This window comes from Peromyscus leucopus, chromosome 13 (genome assembly GCF_004664715.2).
Source record: "Peromyscus leucopus breed LL Stock chromosome 13, UCI_PerLeu_2.1, whole genome shotgun sequence".
In the NCBI taxonomy this organism is placed as follows: domain Eukaryota; kingdom Metazoa; phylum Chordata; class Mammalia; order Rodentia; family Cricetidae; genus Peromyscus; species Peromyscus leucopus.
The window spans coordinates 10,712,173-10,731,554 of NC_051074.1; the positions used below are offsets into that span (position 1 = coordinate 10,712,173).

The 19,382-nt window shown below is 45.4% G+C and overlaps 1 protein-coding gene across 1 annotated transcript in view; it reads left to right on the forward strand.

Annotated features, from left to right (window-relative positions):
- Atg4b (autophagy related 4B cysteine peptidase) overlaps nucleotides 1-19,382 on the forward strand; it is a 33,591-nt gene that overhangs the window by 6,749 nt on the left and 7,460 nt on the right. Inside the window, exons 2-7 of the mRNA XM_028890634.2 lie at nucleotides 7,849-7,950; nucleotides 8,049-8,120; nucleotides 11,354-11,452; nucleotides 12,698-12,799; nucleotides 13,246-13,318; nucleotides 16,689-16,768. Coding sequence (XP_028746467.1) covers nucleotides 7,849-7,950; nucleotides 8,049-8,120; nucleotides 11,354-11,452; nucleotides 12,698-12,799; nucleotides 13,246-13,318; nucleotides 16,689-16,768 — 528 coding nt within the window. The remainder of the gene's footprint in view (nucleotides 1-7,848; nucleotides 7,951-8,048; nucleotides 8,121-11,353; nucleotides 11,453-12,697; nucleotides 12,800-13,245; nucleotides 13,319-16,688; nucleotides 16,769-19,382) is intronic.

The window sequence follows — 19,382 nt, forward strand, 5'->3', positions numbered from 1 at the left end:
AGGTGCTACTCTCTGGCACCCCGGCCAGGGGAACCCCAGGGGCGGGGGTGGGGGGGGAATGCAACCACAAACATGCTCCTGGTTCAAAGAAGTACTGGTGACCACAGGAATGGATCGGTTGGTATAGTGCTTGTTTAACAAGCATGAGGATCTGAGTTTTGGTCCTTAGCATCTACATAAAAGTGAAGTGCAGCAGTCTATACACACATGCGTATGCAGCCCCTCATACACCTCCACACACCCCAAAATAACTAACTGGTTGTGGGGGTGCATGCCTTTAGTTGCAGCATTCAGGAGGCAGAGGTAAGTAGAGCTCTGAGTTTGAGGGCAGCTTGTTCTACATAGTGGGTTCCGGGCCAGCTGTAGCTGTATAGTGAGGCTGTCTCAAAAAATAAAATAAAATACAAGGAGCTGGGAGAGGCAGCACCGAAGCAGCCAGGCTGTCTGGTTCTTACAAACAGAACCAGCACCTAATGCTTGTGTCTCTAGTGCTCACATGGTTTGTAGTCGGTGAAACAGAATTAGGACTATTTTTGTTCTGTTTTTTCGAGACAGGGTTTCCTGTGTAGCTTTTGGAGCCTGTCCTGGAACTCACTCTGTAGACCAGGCTAGCCTCAAATTCACAGAGATCTGCCTGCCTCTGTGTCCCAACTACTGGGATTAAAGACATGCACCGCTGCCTGGCCAGAATTAGGATTGTTGAATTGCCTATCTCTCTACTACAGACTGAGCATACCTAATCCAAATTCAATATCCAAAATAATAACTGCCAGCCTGATGGAAAAACTCCTTACTTGAGCTCGTATCAAAACATAGTCACACACTGGGGATGTAGCTCAGTGGTAGAGTACCTTCCTAGCATTCTCAATGCCTTGTCATCCCCAAACCACATTATTATTATTATTATTATTATTATTATTATTATTATTATTATTATAAAGGGAGCAGGCAGGGGCTGTAGCTTAGCTGGTAGAGTATTTGGCTACCAGTCACAAAGCCCTCGGTTAATCCCTAGTATTTAGTGAAACCAGGCATGGTATCCTATACCTGTGATTCAGATACTTCCCTGGAGGTGAAGACAGGTAGATCAGAAGTTTAAGGTCATCTTTGACTACATAGGGAGTTCTAGACCAACCTCAAATGAATGAAACGCTTTCTACAAACAAATGAAAGACATGAAATTCCCAGACTCTTTCTGCCAGGCGTTAGTGTGTGCCTGTAATCCCAGTACTCAAGAGCTGAGGCAGGAAGAGTATAAATTGGAGGCCAGCCTGGGGATCCTACTGAGACCATAGTGTGAAATATTAACATGTGTTACATTGTTTATTCTGTGGAACATTTGTTTAATGATGCAAAGGTGTGTTGCGTTCTTTTGTGTTGCATTTGTTTAACTCTGTGAAGCTGTGTTACTGTGCCTTTCTAAAACACCTGATTGGTCTAATAAAGAAATGAACGGGGGCTGGAGAGATGGCTCAGAGGTTAAGAGCACTGACTGCTCTTCCAGAGGTCCTGAGTTCAATTCCCAGCAACCACATGGTGGCTCACAACCATCCGTAATGAGATCTGGTGCCCTCTTCTGGCCTGCAGTCATATATGCTGTATACAAAATAAATAAATAAATCTAAAAAAAGAAAGAAAGAAAGAAAGAAAGAAAGAAAGAAAGAAAGAAAGAAAGAAAGAAAGAAAGAAAGAAAGAAAGAAATGAACGGTCAATAGTGAAGCAGTAGAAAGGATAGACAGGGCTGGCAGGAAGAGAGAATAAATAGGAGGAGAAATCTGGGAGCAAGAGAGATCAAGGATCCAGAAAAGAAGGGGCCAGCCACCCAGCTACACAGCCAGCTATTGAGTGAGAGTGAAAGTAAGATATACAGAAGAAAAGGAAAAGCCCAGAGGTAAAAGGTAGACAGGATAATTTAAGAAAAGCTGGCTAGAAACAAGCCAAGCTAAGGCCAAGCATTCATAAGTAATAATAAGCCTCCATGTGTGATTTATTTGGGAAGTGGGTGGTCAGGCTCCCCAAAAGAGTAAAGAGTTAAAAAAAACAACCAACAAGACCCTATTTTAAAAACTGGATATGGTGACTTATGCCTATAATCTCTCATCTGAAGAGGTTGAGACAAAAGGATTTCCACTAGTTTGAGGCCAGCCTGGGTTACATAGTCCAGTTTAGTCTGAGTTACAGTATGAGACTTGTCTCAGCAAAAACAAAACCAACAGCCTATCTAGTGCCTGAGCCTGTGACCCTAGCTACTTAGGGGGCTGAGGCAGGAGGGTCACAAGTTCAAGGCTAGCTTGGCCTACAGAATGAGTTTAAGACTAGCCTGAGCTAACCATTTTTCAAAATAAAGAGTAAAATAAGAGGGATAGAGATGCAGTTCTATGGTAGAATGTCTGCCTAGCATGTGTGAGTCCCCAGCACTGTAAAAACAAACAGGAAAAAACAATTAGATTGTTAAAACCACCATCACATTAAAAGAATTTTATGAAATTACTTTCGGGGGCTGGAGAGGTAGCTTAGCAGATAAAAGAACTTGATGCTCTGTGAGGGGGTGCTGTGGGATGTTCTGTATGGCAAATGTGCTGCTCTGATTGGTTAGTAAATAAAACACTGATTGGCCAGTAGTCAGGCAGGAGGAAGTATAGGCGGGACAAGGAGGAGAAGAATTCTGGGAAGTGGAAAGCTGAGTCAGAGACACTGCCAGCCGCCACCATGACAAGCTGCATGTGAAGATGCCGGTAAGCCACAAGCCATGTGGCAAGGTATAGGTTTATAGAAATGGATTAATTTAAGATATAAGAACAGTTAGCGCCGGGCAGTGGTGGCGCACGCCTTTAATCCCAGCACTCGGGAGGCAGAGCCAGGCGGATCTCTGTGAGTTCGAGGCCAGCCTGGGCTACCAAGTGAGCTCCAGGAAAGGTGCAATGCTACGCAGAGAAACGCTGTCTCGAAAAACCAAAAAAACCCAAACAAACAAAAAAAACCAGTTAGCAAAAAGCCTGCTATGGCCATACAGTTTGTAAGCAATATTAGTCTCTGTGTTTACTTGGTTGGGTCTGAGCGGCTGTGGGACTGGCGGGTGACAAAGATTTGTCCTGACTGTAGGCCAGGCAGGAAAACTCTAGCCACAAGGGGGTCTGGAGTTCAGTTTCCAGCACCCAGCCTCTGTAAGCTTACAGCTTTCTGTAACTTTAGCTCCAGATCTGATGCACACTTCTGGTCTCCACAGGCATTGACACATGTACATGGATGTAGACATACACACACATTTTTAAAAATTGGCTTCAGACTGTGTGTAAGGTGTGTAGATAAAACCTAAATAAGTTTCATATTTTAATTTGGGTCATAGTGCTTTTTCTAATGAGGTTTTTTTCTTGTTTGTTTGTTTTTGGGTTTGTTTGTTTGTTTTCAAAACAGAGTTTCTCTGTAGCTTTAGCTGTCCTGGCACTTGCTCTGTAGACCAGGCTGGACTTGAACTCAGAGACCGGCCTGCCTCTGCCTCCTGAGTGCTGGGATTAAAGGCATGTGCCACCACCCAGCTCTAATGAAACCTTAATTCTGTATATGCAGATGCCCCCAAAATTTAAAATGCTTCTGTCCTGGTTAATGGATGGTAACTTTGAACTCCTAATCCTTCTGCTTCCACCTCCCAAGTGTTCAGATCACAGACTAGGATTGTAAATGGTTCACCAACAAGCCCAGTTTGTGTGGTGCTGGAGATCAAACCTAGGGCTTCCTGTAAACTGTGGAAGCATTCTACTCATTGAGCTATGTCCCCAGCCTGAGAAATGGGTTTTGATGTAGACATTCTGTCTAGTATATATTAAAGCAGGGTTTCCTAGCTTTTTAAGAGCTAATTTTTTTACTTTCTTCTACATGCAAACTATTATTTTAATCATAAGAATTTTTCAAAGGAAAGAAAAACCCTTCTGATGAATTTATACTATAAAGTGTAATCTTATCAGTTAAAAAAAATATCACAAACTTTTGAGATAGGAACTTGTATATCTCAAGCTGGCCTCAAACGCAAATGCTCCTCCTTCTCAGACTCCCCAGTGCTGAGCCATCCTTCTTAGCTTCAAAATATAACAATGAGATTATTGTGGGGCTTTCTTTGGACCTCCAGTTCCCAAATAATGACATGGAAACTTCTTATTAATCTATGTTCTGTCATGTGGCTTGTTACCTCTCCTCCGTACTGTACATCCAATTCCCTCCAAGTCTTGCTGGCTTAATCCACACACATCAGATTCTTCCCAAGTTCCACTTTCTCCCTGGAAGTCCTGCCTATTTTCTCCTGACTAGCTATTGGCCATTAAGTGCTTTATTAAACTGATCAGAAGGTGCATTAGGCAGAAACACATCTTCACAGTGTACAAAAGATTATTCTACAACATGAGATATATTGGAGTAATCTCTAAGAGAGATCTACTGGCTTTATGTTTTTGTGATTCTCCCCTGTTTAAATGATAGTGTAATTTGTGCTTAAGTAAAAAGGTTAGTTTCATTCATTGAACACAAATCTCTATTTTTCTGGCTGTCAGATAAATGATACTAAATCATAGTACTTTTTCTAACTAAACTGTCCTATTATTAAAACACTTTACATTTTCTCTTTCAGTTGTGACCACAGAAGTCCCAGGAAGAGGGTAGGAAAGTCAGATACTACTAGTGTGCTTGAACAAATGGAAGAGCTCTTTCATAGGTTTCATAGGACAGAGGATTCTTGGACGCCTTACTTCCCCTGGGTTTGGAAACTGTTTTCTCTCTGCCCGGGGTGGGGGTGGGGGAATGATTCATAATGCTTTGTAAGTGACATGCTTTGGGGTATCAAGACATTTTAACAAGGGCAGTGCAGTTGAACTGAAGTACCTCTGTGGAGAAGTGTAGAGGCCAGTTGGTGTCCAGAGGGGAGAGTCCTCGTGCAGGTGGACACAGGTTAGTGGATGTGAGCTTAGGTTGTGCACTTGTCTGGGTTCTCATCCCCTTGGACAGAGCTAGTGGTGCCCACTTCTTGGGTGAGGTGATAGAAGCTGAGAGAAGTGTATTGTGTTCTGTATGACTCCACATATGGGCTCTACCTCCAAAAGCAAGCCTCAGTCAGTCGTAATTAGAGTCTGAGTTTGAAAACCTCCTTTTTTCACTTCATACAGATCCAGAAGGTCAGGAATTTCTCTTTCCCATCACCTTTTCCCTGGATGATGCTCTGTGAATAGCATCTCAGTTGTGTGTGTGTGTGTGTGTGTGTGTGTGTGTGTGTGTGTGTGTGTGTGTGTTTCAGTTGGCATTGTGGGTATGCCTGTGTGAGGTGGGGTATCCTGGGGATGGTGGCATGTGTTTTCCTCCTGTCTTCCAGACCAGTGGGATGCCTGTAACAACAAAAGGATGAGAGCCTTGATGTACCCTTCTAGTTGGAATCATTGAGGCCATGGAGCCTTAGGTGCTGATTTTCTAAGGTGAAAGGTCAAAGTCACCTGTGCTGGCTTTTGTAACATAGCTGCTTTCTGCTCTAAATGCAGTTACAAGACTGTGTGTGTGTATGTATGTGTGTGTGTGTGTGTGTGCTTTCTTTTTTAGACAATCTTACTGTGTATGCCTGGCTGTCCTGGAACTCACCTGTCTCTGCCTCCAGAGTGTTAAGATTAAAGCCATGTGCCACCACACCAGGACTACATGTCTGTCTTGAGCTAAGTTTGTTGGGTTAGAATCTGTTTTGGCAAAGAAACACATTTGATTTGAGTCTCCTATACATTGTTACACTCCCATTTAGGAACAGAATGGATTTCTTTGCACAGAGTATTTCATCATTTCAAGGACTGGAGAAGGCTGGCCCTGTGAAAGTGTGCTTATGGCACTCCTGGTTGGTTCAGAGCTCTAGAGCCCTTACTCCCCAGCCCAGTGAGGAAAGTCCCACTGTTCCCACTTCACAGTGAGGAAACGGAGACATAGAAAGGATTCTGACTTACGGATCACGTGCTAGCTTTTGGTGGCCTCAGACCCCTGGTTCCACAGCTGGGCTCTTGACGACTACACAGGAGCGAATGCCTTTGAGACTATGACAGACAGACAGTCAACACTGTCCTGACTTGTGGAGGAAGCAGTACGGGGGAAGAATGGGAGACTGGCACAGATGGCCGTCTGCAGCGAGGCCCGGGGAAAGGGGCGCTCACCTGGTGGAGTGTGGGCTTCTGTTGGAGGCTGGCCCTCCCTCCACAGACCGTTGGCATTGCTCTTGCTTCTCGGCTGCTGTGAAGCTGGTGGGAGCTGTGACTGCCTCTTTGTAGTTTTGTTCCCTTCTGGTTTCTTCACCACCAGCCTGGCTCTTGGTTTGTCAGGTTGCACAACCCATAATTTTCATAGTTACGCTAGTATACTTGGTGATACATTTGAACTTAATAGAGCCCCACTCACTGCTTTCACTTTGAAGCTGGCTTCCCTACCTGTAAAGGTTGCTAATAAACCTAAGAAATTTGCCTGCTCTGCATTTTGCTGCTTTAGACATTAGGGACACGTGTGTTTTGGCTTCTTGAAAATATGAATGTTAATTTAGCACAAGTTAGCCTTTAGTGACATGTACTGAAGTCACCATATGTAAAGTGGGAGAAATTAAGTTGGTCTTGGGATCACCAAACAGTTTGTTGACGTTGTCTTGAAAGTAGACAGCTAAAATACAGAAGAGCAGAGTTCCGGGACAAGGCCCACTGGCCCTGGCCCCTGCCCTGCTCAGAAAACCTCAGCAGTGCTCCGTTGCTAAGGACTTGTCACTTTGGCTTGTGTTTCTGGGGGTTACATTCCAGTATTTCCCAGCCTGTGACTGTACCCAGTGAAGCCCTCTGGGCATAGTAAAATATGTATGCTTTCATCTCTGTGATTCTGCATCCTTAGCCTTGATATTAATGACAGCAGCTGATGGTGATGCCCTTCTGTCTGCCTGCCAGCACCTCATGGGAAATCTTTCATGAAGGCTTCATTATCGTGTGGCAAAGCAGCCCTGTTATTACCCCATTTTTATGGATGAGTGGTTGTTTATACTCAGAAGTTATATAAATGGCCCAGGAACATATAGCTTGTGAGTGCCCTCGCTAGATTTAGACCCTGGCTACCAGGGCTCAGAGGTAATGCCCACCTTTGCCATGTTCTGTCCCACACAGAAGCTGAATACATGGGCATCCATGTCCACAGTGATAGCAGGTGATTAGGAGAGTCCCAGAGGGCACCTTCTTCTTGGGGATATAGCTCAGTTGGTGGAGTGATTGCCTAGAATGCATGAAGCCAACATGAAGTTCAGTTCCCAGCACCACATCAGCTGGGCTGGGGTAGAGGCAGAAGGATCAGGAGTTTAAGGTCATTCTTGGCTACATTTCAAGTTCAAGGACTAGGATACACGAGACCCTGTCCTAAAAGATAAAGCTGGGCGCACACCTTTGATTTCAGCGCTTGGGAAGCAGACACAGGTGGATCTCTGTGAGTGTGTGGCCAGCCTGGTCTACATATCAAGTTCCAGAACAGTCAGAGCTACGAAGAGAGATGTCTCCAAAAGAAAAAATAAAGAACATTTTAAGTCTCACATAACCAAGAGCTTACTTTCTTCTTTCTTTCTTTTTTTTTACTTGGGGAGGGGGGAATCTTTTTGCCTAAAGTTTATCCCCACCATGTCAGCTGTCAGACGTTGACTTGGTGACTTAGATTCTGGAGAGCTTACCTGACTCCCATTCCCAGCCTTCGGCAGAGCGACTATTCCACAGGCTGTCTGTCATGCTCGTATATCTATCTGTTCATGTGGCTAATAGGGAAGTACAGAAATGATCTCAGTATGAAATCAGACCAGTGTGTTTCTCTGGTTTCCACAGCCACATTGACATATGATACTCTCCGGTTTGCCGAATTTGAAGATTTTCCCGAGACCTCAGAGCCTGTTTGGATTCTGGGCAGAAAATACAGCATTTTCACAGGTATTGTCCACTTGGCTCCGATGGCTTCTGCAGAAACCTTGAGCTGGTAATTGTGTGCTGACCCTCACTTTGCTTGTCTTCCTCTTTTAAATGACTAGAAAAGGACGAAATCTTGTCTGATGTGGCATCCAGACTCTGGTTTACATACAGGAGGAACTTCCCAGCCATTGGTGAGTACCCTACTTTTCTTTTTTCCAAATCTTTAATCTTTCAAATGTTTTGGTTCATTTGTTTTTAACCACCTTGTCTTTGTATATGGGAGTACAGGCACATGTATGGAGGTCAGAGGACAGCCTACAGTTTTGGTTCTTGCCTTCCACCTTGTTTGAGAGAAGGTCTCTTCTTATTCCTCACTGTGTATGTCAATCTAGCTGGTCCATCTCCAGGGGACTCCCCTGTCTCTGCCACCCATCTTCCTGAGGAACCCTGGGGTTCAGAAGTGTGCTGCTGCATTGAGCTTTATGCAGGTTCTAGGAATTGAACTCAGATCCTTGCATTGGCGTGGCGAGCTCTTGACTCACTGAACTATCTCCCCAGCTTGAGTATCCCGCTTTTCTACAACCTTTGATGAAACACATATGCTTTCTATCTCCTTGCCAGACAGCTGCCTTGACTACTGGGAATGTAGTCAAGATAAAGGGTCATGACAATTCTGTTGTTGTTGTTTGATTGCTTTTGAGACTGGCTCTGTGCTGGGTAGTTTAGTTTGTGTGTTTGTGTTTTTTGTTTAGTTTGTTTGTTTGTTTGCTTGTTTTTGTTTTTGTTTTTTTGAGACAAGGTTTCTTTGTGTAGCCCTGGCTGTCTTGGAACTGCTCTGAAGACCAGACTGGCCTTCAACTCACAAAGATCTACCTGCCTCTGCCTCCCAAGTGCTGGGATTAAAGGCATGCACTACTAGTGTCAGGCATTTTTTTTTTTTTTTTCCTTTTCTAAACTTGACACAAGCTGGGATCTTCTGGGAAAAGGGAACCTCAATTGAGAAAATGTCTCCATCAAATTGGCCTGTAAGTATGAGCATTTTCTTGATTAATGGCTGATATGGGAGGGTCCAGCCCACTGTGACTGGTACACCCCTGAACAGTCTGTAGTTGGCATTTTCTTTGGGCTGCCAACCAGCTCCCAAATAAAGACAAGAGACTTATTATTAATTATGAATGCTCAGCTTTAGCTTAGGCTTGTCCCATTCGTTCTTTTAGCTTAATTTAATCTGTTTCTGTTCATCTACGTTTTGCCTCCGGGCTTTTTACCTTTCTTTCATTCTGTATGTCCTACTTTCCTGCTTCCTCTGTGTCTGTCTGGCCCCTGACGTCTCCCTGTCATCTCTTTTTCTTTCTCTCTTGAATCTAAATTCTCCTCCTACTTACTCTCTCTGCTCAGAAGTCCTGCCTATACCTCCTCCCTCGCTATTGGCCATTCAGCTTTTTATTAGACTAATCAGGTGCCTTAGGCAGGCAAGGTAAAATAGCAATACATCTTTACACAATTAAACAAATGCAGCACATCTTTACATAGTTAAACTAATATTGCACAACAGTATTCCTGGGTTGTGTTTTTTTTAAAAAAAAACAAAACAAGGTAAGGCTGGGCAGTAGAGGCACACACCTTTAATCCCAGCACTCAGGAGGCAGATCCAGGTGGATCTCTGTGAGTTAGAGGCCAGCCTGGTCTACAGAGCAAGTTCCAGGATAGGCAGGGCTGTTACACAGAGAAACCCTGTCTCGAAAAATGAAAAAAGAAGAAGTTGCCTTGGTCGTGGTGTTTGATCCCAACAGTAGAACAGTAACTAAGACACAAACCCATATTGAGAGTCTCTTCCAGGTATCTTAGTGATTTTTCGATTGCCGTGACAAAACACCATTACTAAGGTAACTTAGAAAAGAATGTGGGGGCCCAAACATCTTTGCACCCACAAAGCACTAGGGAAATCAGGAGTGTTAACCACACAGGACATCTCCTCAACGGAGGAAATAACACACCTGCATTCCATCTGGAAAGCCGGGAGTATTGTTTCTGTGGAGCCAGACCTCACCCCAATCCCAGGCTTTCCCTCCCTAGACCTTTATCTTTAGCTCCCAACCTTGGGGGAGATGTCACATGTGCTTTATGGCCTGCTGACCTCTATATGTCTAGGTCAGACACCACACCAGATCCCAGGTCTTCAAGCTATAGAATCCATCTTCACGGTCACATGTACTTTGCAAAGGTCTTTTTATTTAGTCACTCCTTAAACTTTATTGTGTACCTGGAATTGATGATTAGAAACTTTTCCCCAAATGATGCTGTGTTTAAATATGCTGGCAATAAACTGCCTGGCATGAGACTGATGAGGTTTGATCTAGTCTGACTAAGACAGATTGAACTGAGTTTTCATTCTCACCTCTTTGTAGTTTGGTTCATTTCCCTGCCTGCCATGATGATTGCAGGGACTCCCATAAAAGAAAGGATCTGATTTAGGGCGCATGGTTCCAGATATCGAGTCTATGACCATCATGGCAGAGAGCATCGTGGCAGGCAGGCAGGCATAGCACCGGAGCTGAGGGCTCAGTTTACATGTAGGAGACAGAAAGAGCTAACTGGGAGTGGCATGGGCTTTTGAAATATCAAAGCCTGCCCACAGTGATGAGCCTCTTCCAAAAGGCTGCACTCCTAATCCTTCCCAAACAGTTTCGTCAACTGGGGATCAAGTGTTCAAGCATAGAAGCCTGTGGGGACCATTCACTCAAACCACCATACCAGATGATTGCAGATTGGGTCAAGTTGACAGTTAAAATTAGCAATTAGCTGGGCATTAGTGGCACATGCCTATAATCCCAGCACTTGGGAGGCAGAAGCAGGAGGATCCTTGATTTCGAGGCCAGCCTGGTCTACAGAGCTAGTCCAGGACAGGCTCCAAAAGCTACAGAGAAACCCTGTCTCGAAAAACCAAAAAAAAGAAGTTGTGGCACACACCTTTAATCCCAGCACTCAGAAGGCAGAGGCAGGTGGATCTCTGTGAGTTCGAGGTCAGCCTGGTCTACAAAGGGAGTTCCAGGACAGTCTCCAAAGCTACACAAAGAAACCCTGTCTCGAAAAAAAAAAAGAGAGAGAGAGAGAGAGAGAAAGAAGTTATAAGAGCTAGTGAGACAAGCCTAAGCTAAGGCTGAGCATTCGTAACTAATAAGGAGTCTCTGTGTCATGATTTGGGAGCAGGTTGGTGGCCGGAAGAAAAGCTGCTACATTCTACTCCCCAGCAGATACGGATCTTGCATTTCTGAGTACTCAGAGTTATGCTTTGAGATGTAGCAGATGTGTGAGGGGGTCAGCGCCTGTGGTATGTGGCTGTCCAAATGACTCCTGTTGCTGGATTCTTGGCCTCTGTTGGACCCTCTGATTGAGACTGCTTCTTGTTCTGTCTTCCACACAGGGGGAACTGGCCCTACCTCAGACACAGGCTGGGGCTGCATGCTTCGGTGTGGACAGATGATCTTTGCCCAGGCCCTGGTATGCCGGCACTTAGGTCGAGGTGAGTCCAGGTGCTTAAATGAATGGGGTCTGTGCAGTAAGGGATGTTTAAAGCACATCACAGAAGCTGGGCATGGTGGTTGGTGCACACCCTGGGGAGGCAGAAGCAATTGGATTTCTATGAGTTGGAAGCCAGCCTGGTCTACATAAGAGAGTTCCAGGCCAACCAAGGCTACAAAGCAACCTTGTCTCACAAAAAGCAAAAAGCAAAACAAAAAAAGCTTATCATAGGCAAAACACAGATTTATGGTGCTTGTCTAGCTAGCATGCTCAAGGCCCTGGGTTCAACTTCCAGTACCAACAAATTGTGTGTGTGTGTTTCTTCCCAGTGAAAATCATCGGTCCATACTCAGTTCTCATGCCATGGAAAGCCCATTCAGGAGTTCTCTTGCTCTCTGTAGGAAGCTTGCGGTGCTCAACACATTTTTAGCCCTCTTCTTACTTAATATTTTAATCAGGAGCTCACTGTGTTGCCCAGGCAAGCCTGGAACTTGCAGTTCTCTTCTGTCTTAGTTGGGGTTTCTGTTGCTGTGATAGAACACCATGACCAAAAGCAACTTGGGGAGGAAAGGGTTTCTTTCATCTTAGAACTGTCAGGTCATGCTCTGTCTCTTAAGAGAACTCAGGGCAGTAATGCAAGGCATGAACCTAAAGGCAGGACAGAAGCAGAAGCCATGGAGGAGTGCTGCCTTCTTATGGCTTGTTATTATGCTGCTTAATGTTTTTTTGTGGCTTGCTCCACCTGCTTTCTTAGACAGTACAGGACCACCTGTCCCGAATTGGCATCACTCAGCTCTCCCATAACAATCATTAATCAAGAAAATGCTCAAAAGATTTGCCTATAGGCCACTTTGTCTAAGCATTTTCTCAATTAAGAGTCCCTCTTTCCAAATGACTCTAACTTGTGTCCAGTTGACATAAAACTAACCATACATCTTGCTTTAGCCTTCCAAGGAGCTGGGATTATAGGCCTGAACCACCAGGCCTACAATTTATATAGATATAAATGGTCATTTTTTTTAGAAATTATCTTTAAAGTACTGAAACAATTTTCTGTTTTCAGCCTAGATTTGTTTTGATAAGATAATGTATGCATATTTGAGATCCTGGAGAATTCAACTTTTAACTTTAAAAAGGTTCAAAAAATAAAATCTTGTATACCATCTGAATATTGAGCACTGTGTAAAAGGAAGGCTTGTTACTTGTGTAGTGGTCAAACTGACATTCTGTGTTTTGTTTCTGATAGATTGGAGATGGACTCAACGGGAGAGACAGCCTGGCAGCTACTTCAGTGTCCTCAATGCTTTCCTCGACAGGAAGGACAGCTACTACTCCATCCACCAGATAGGTGGGGGTTAAGTGTATCCTAGGCATGGCTCTTTGCAGAAGGCAGACTCCTTGGGACTCCCTTGCGAGCTTTCCAAATCTTGCAGAGTTGGAGAATGAGGCTCTAGATCACTCTCTAGCCTCTGACCCCTGTGAGCTGCTGTCTGTTTTCCAGCACTCACTCAGACCCAAGCCTACCCTGCCCCTACCCCTGTATAGCCTTCAGTGACCGATTCCAGGCAGTCTGTGGGAGTTAGGATCCTCCTGAAGGTTTGCTTTCCTTAGGAGAGTAGATGTCCTGTCTAGACCTTTCTGTGAAGTCATTCATTGGTGTACCTAAAGTGAGGCCTGGTGTGTGTGTGTGTGTGTGGTGTGTGTGTAGACCTTTCTGTGAAGCGTTTACTGATGTACCAAAAGTAAGGTGCTCTAGAACGGATGTGTTTGCTAACATGGGTCTGTTTCCCGCAGCGCAAATGGGAGTTGGCGAAGGCAAGTCTATAGGCCAGTGGTACGGGCCGAACACTGTTGCCCAGGTCCTCAAGTACGTAATGAGCCCAGCCCTTCTGCTTCTTGGGGTCAGCATGAGTTCTCCTTGGCATTTACCCACTCCTTGAGTACTTATTGCCACAGGAAATAAGGTATTCTGATTCTTTGCTTATAGACCCAGGGGAGTCCTCTGGGTGACTGTGCCTATTGTTCTGTGAATGGGATTCATGTTTAGGTCAGAGCCCTAGCATGGCCCTGTCCTCTGTCTTGGTGTACAGATCCATCTGGAACCATGGCAGTTCTGGTACTCTATCTGCAGGTGCTGTAGCCCTCTACCTCTGTGGATTTGTCAGAGATAAGCCTCTGCATGTTCCGAATCTGTTGGAGTTCGTTTCTCATGACTCCCTGCCTGTTCTTTCCTTCCCTCTCTGTGGCCCCAGAGTCTGGAGCTCATCGGCCTTACTTGTTCTGAGGGCATTTGCTCCAAAATTTCCACTGAAGTGGGTCTTTGTGCTGTTTTCAGGGATGTGCCCCATGTCAGTGTATGACCCCTCGGTGGTTTTGTTTGGGAGATTATTTTTGTATGTATGGGTATTTTGCCTGCACGTATGTCTGTGCACATCATACATGCAAGGCTTGTAGGGGGCTAGAAGAGGTTGCTAGACCCCTGGAACTGGAGTTACAGGTGGTTGTTAGATGCTGTGTGGGTGCTGGGAACTGAACACTGGATCCTCTGCAAGAGCAGCAGGTGCTCTGAACCACTGGGCCATCTCTGTGTTGCCCACACTCCCTCCCTGCCCTGTTTTTTGACCTGATTCACTTTCCCTGTGGCTTACTATTCCAGTGCCTCTGGGAGGCTCTGGACCAATGTTCAGGACTCACTCGTGTAGGGCCCTTTTGCTGTTGGGCTGAAAGCCAGTATCTCTCAACTCTTTCTCTAGCTATAGTTTCTCCTGGCTGTTCCCTTGACACCCTATCCAGTGTCTGTAATGGCCATCTCCTACATGTTGCACCTGGACACTTCTTTTTTCCTGTATCTGATGCCCAGCCATCCCAGGCTGTGGCTGGCTGTGACTCCTTGACTTGGCTTCTTTGTGGCATGCACACCCACTCCATCCCCTTTAGTGTCCTTTTCTAAGTCCTGCCTTGCCTTAATGATTTTCTATTGCCAAGACAGAACACCATGACCAAGGCAACTTATAAAAAATAAAACAATAACAAACCATTTAATTTTGGGGGCTCACAGTTCCAGAGGGCTAGAGTCCATGCCATGGCAATGAGCATGGCAACAGGCAGGCAGGCATGGCACTGGGCAGTAGCCAAGTGCTTACATCTAATGCATCAGCACAAGACAGAGCAAGAGCTAATTGGGAGTGACACCAGATTTTGACTTCTCAAAGCCTATCCCAGTGACACACCTCCAACAAGGCCAGCCCTCCTAAACCTTCCCAAACAGTTCCACCAACTGGGGACTAAGCATTCGAATATATGAGAGGAGTGAGGGAGACAGTCCTAATTCCAATTACCACGCACCTCTTTGGCTTGGGATGTAATTTACAGGGCCACCATATTACTGCTACCTTTCACTGCAGCTCTAACTAGCCTGACCAGTTCACCGTCAGTGCTTTGGTTATATCTGTTGCCTCACTTTTTCTCTATCTTCACTGGCAAAGAGCAGCCCCTTAGTGTTACTATATACATCTTTCTGGAAATGGCAAGTCAGGCTGCTTATCTATGCTTACTATTTCTGTCCCTGGCCTCCTCTGCTTTTGTTGCTAGATGGCTTGTCCTCACCTGTGGCTACCTCTCTGTCCTACACACTGGGATAGGGTTACATCCTCGAACTCCGTTGCATCTCTACCTGGAGGCTCATGAGGAATCTTAACTTCCAAAGTTAGAGCACTCTGCCAGCACTTGGCTGCATCAACCTCCCTTTCCCACAGGAGACTCTAGTAGGGTTTCTTCAACTGCCTAGGCCAAAATATGGACTGATGCTAGACTTCTCTGGCTCTTAGTTGAGCATGCTAACCTGTAGTAAGTGCTCATCCTTCCCTTTTCAACCCTGGTCCACATCTTGTCTCATGCTTCATTGTTAATCCTTTCTCTCATCCAAGACTTTTTCAAATAATAACCAAAGTCATTTCCATAAAATGCAACAGCCCTCTCTGAGGCTCTAGCTGTCCTCGCATCTTAGCTGCTTGCCACATCATGACCCACCCTATCCCCCTGAGCTTGCTCTGCCCTGACACACCCTTGGATGGCACATCTGTTACTCATACACTCCTACTTTAGAACCTTTGTGTAACTTATGACCCCAGCCTTGTAGCCCCTCCCTCCCAGAGACCTCCCTAGCCTACTTCCATACCTCTGCTGACCATGGTCTACACAGTTTGCGCCTGCCCTAGCAACCTCTTCCCAGTCCCTGCTTTTGGGTTCTCTGTAGCATACACTGCCTGCCCTGCTTGCTTGCTTGCCCGGCCTCCCTTTACAGACAAGTCAGCACAGTGGAGTGCTGCTTTGACTCTCCTGGGTCTGTATCCTTACAGCTGTGGCAGGGCCTGATGAGCAGTGAGGAAGTACTGGCTCTACTGAGCCCCTTCCAAGTCTCCAATTCAAGGGAGGGGCTATGTGTGGGTTTCTCTAGTGCACTGGTTCACAACCTGGGTGTCACAACCCCTTTGGGGTCAAATGATCCTTTCATAGGGTTCTCATATCAGATATCCTGCATTTACATTACAGATATTTACATTATGATTCGTAACAGAAGCAAAATTACAGTTATGAAGTAGCAATGAAAATAATTTAATGGTTGGGGTCATATAACGAGGAACTATACTAAAGGGTCACAGCTTTAGGAAGGTTGAGAACCACTGCCCTAGTTAGTGCCTTCCAGACATTGGCCTCTCATTGTGTTCCTAGACAAGGACCTTGCAGCTCAGGTCCTTGGTAACTGTCCCCATGGATAAAACATCCCTTCTTGCTTTCTGTTTCTCACTGATTAATGGGCCTTCTGTCTCATCCACATAGCACCCAGTTTACATCCTGTTTCTGCAAAGTATGGTTGCAGTCTGCTTTTCTTTCAGAGCCATAAATCTGCAGCCATGCTTCCTCCCACTGGTGGTAACAGTGGTGCTGCTCATTAGATTTCTGGGGCTGTCAGTTCAGAATGTGAGGTGCTGGAAGAGAAGCTGCTCAACAGTGAGCTGGCCCTCCCTCCACGCAGGTGAGCCCTGAGCTCCTGTCCATACTGACTTCTGGCAAAGGGCAGCTGGCATTTCCCCGACGAGCACCACTCAGCTTTCTTCCTGTTTGAGTTATTGGATGAATCCTTGACTTAATCTTTGAAACCGCCTCATGGTTGTCACTGTGGTGTACAGTGCTCATGCTGTAGAAGGCTCATGGGAGAACTCTCTTGCTTTCTGTAGGAAGCTTGCTGTATTCGACACGTGGAGTTCCCTGGCTGTTCACATAGCAATGGACAACACTGTGGTGATGGAGGAAATCAGTAAGTGACTCAGGGTTTGGCTCCCCCAGAGGGAGCCTCAGCTAGAGAGTTGGAGTCTCAACAGCACTGGCACTTCCCAACAGGTGGAAGCCTAGGGGAACGTCTGTCCACCCCATTCTCTTACTGTGTCTACTAGGCTAAGGGAGAGAAAGGCATTCTCTTCAGGATCAGGCTAGTTATTTGTGTGTGCTACAGATAATATGTTAAAGCTGAGTATAATGGTACATGCCACATACAGATGGTTCCAGTGCAGGAGAATCATTTCAGTTCATGAATTAAAGGCCAGGACAGCCTTGACATAAAGAAAAACAATCTGTTAATATATGCTTTTCACTGAATCAATGCACCACGGTGAAGGGCTTTTCAGCTAATCCATCTCCAGCAAAGGACCCTGAGAAGGAGGTGCATGGTTCTGGAACGAAGGCCTGCCAGCAGCCTGAGGGAAACTAGACACCCAAACTGATTTCTAAGGGGAAAGGGGTACATGCCTGTAATCCTAGTGCTTGGAAGATGGAGGTAGGAAGATCAAGGCCAGCCCGGGCTACATAAGTCCCTAAATCAAAAACAAAAGTAGTTGGGTGTGGTAGAGTACACCTTTAATCCTAGTACTTTGGAGGTAGAGGTAGGTGGATCACCATGAATTCAAGGCCAGCCTGATCTACATAGTTCCAGGCTAACCTAGGCTACTTAATAAGACACTATCTCAAAAAACAAACAAGCAATCAGTGATAGATTTCCTAGGCTCAATTCCTAGTATAGCCACACATTCATAGAACAGAAAAACAACCAAAACCTTATGTAGTGTCATAAACATTTTCCCCTGGTGTTGAGAACATGATGACAGCACCTTGGTGGTAGTGGTGCATGCCTTTAATCCCCGCACCTGGGAGGCTGAGGCAGCTGGATCTCTGAGTTCAAAGCTAGCATGATACACAGAGCCAGTTCCAGGACAGCCAGCACCACACAGAGAAACCCTGTCTTGAAAAACCAAAAAAAAAAAAAAAAGGAAAGAAAGAAAAATGAAACAAAATAATAGTAATAATAATAATAAATAGAAAAAGGAAAGAAAACATAATAGCTTTAAAAAATGTATTTTTTTTAAAGGGGCTGGAGAGGTGACTCAGCAGTTAAGAGCACTGGTTGCCCTTCCAGAGGAATGGGGTTCAATTCCCAGCACCTACATGGCAGCTCACAGCTGACAGTAACTCCAGTTACAGGATATCCGATAAAATTAAATAAGTTATTTTAAAAAAAATTTAAAATTTATTCATTAAAGACTTAATACCATAGAAATCTATGGAACTGTTGTTCTTAAAGATTTTGTATGTCTGAGCACGCGCAGAAGTTTTTGGAGGCCCAAAAAGGTCACTGGATCTGTAGATGGAGTTACAGTGGTTGTGAACAGTGGGATGTGGGTGCTAGGGAATGAACTCAGATCATCAAGTGCTCTTCTTAACAACTGAACCATGTCTGCAGCCCCCATAGTAACTTTTAAATAAAAAAGTTTGTGTGTGTATGTGTGCCCGCGTGCAGATGCATGCATGTTATAGTGCGCATTTGCCATGTGAAGGTCAGAGGACAGTTTTTGGACGTTGGTTCTCTCCTTCGCCCGTGGGTTTGCATGGCAAGTACTTGTTACCTGTTGTGCCCCCCCACCCCACCCCTGTAAACTGGTACAAATGGCACTGTGGGAGCCGCGCTGGCGCAGTCTCTCCTGTAGTCCCAGGGCTGTCTGGAATATCAGTACTGGACCAGTAAGCTCATAAACTGAGGCCTTGTCCTGAGGATGTGGATCAGAGCTGGAGAGGAGCCCGAGTCTGCATCTCTTAAAGCTCCTGGTGGGTGCTGAGGCTGCTTGCCTGTGACTGGGATCCGGTCAGAAGTGATGTGCTCATCACATGACATAAAACATCTGACTCTGGGTTTAGGAAAAGCTACATCAGGACATGGTGAAAGAAGGGCAAAGCTCGGGTAGAGGCTGGAGCCCCTGAGCATGGTGTCGTGTGGTAGGGTAGATAAGACAGTTCTCAGTTGCTTTGGGCTTTTGAGAGCATCAGTGAAGACAGGAAGCATGAGATGGCACTTCACCAAATCTGATGACCTGAGTTTCATTCCTATGACTCAACATGGTGGAAAGCAAACCAGCTCTTCAATTTGGCCTCTGATCTCTACACATGTGCTGTTGCACACATGTTCACATGCAGACAGATAAATATAAATGTGGTTCAAACTTTTTAAAAGAAGCAAGCTGCCTTTTTATCCTACTACTGAAGGTTGTCCATAGTAGCCCAGTTCCTAGAAAAGGCAGCAGAGCAAAGTAAGGGCACAGTGTAGTAGCAGCAGGTTCTTCTTCTGACTTCTTGAACTGCTTGTGAATGAAACAGTTAGGGAAGAAGTGACGTCATTCACAGAAACTGCCAAAGCCTCCTTCATCCTGAGAGCTGGTCTATAGCAACACCCCCCCCCCCACACACACACCCAATCCTCCCATCTACCTCTGCCAGCCTTTAGTGTTGATGGATTTATTTGGTTGTGGTGAGGTTTTTTGAGATGGCCTTACTCTAGCTCAGGTTGGTCTTGAACTTGGAGCAATCCCTCTGCCTCAGTCCCCCTA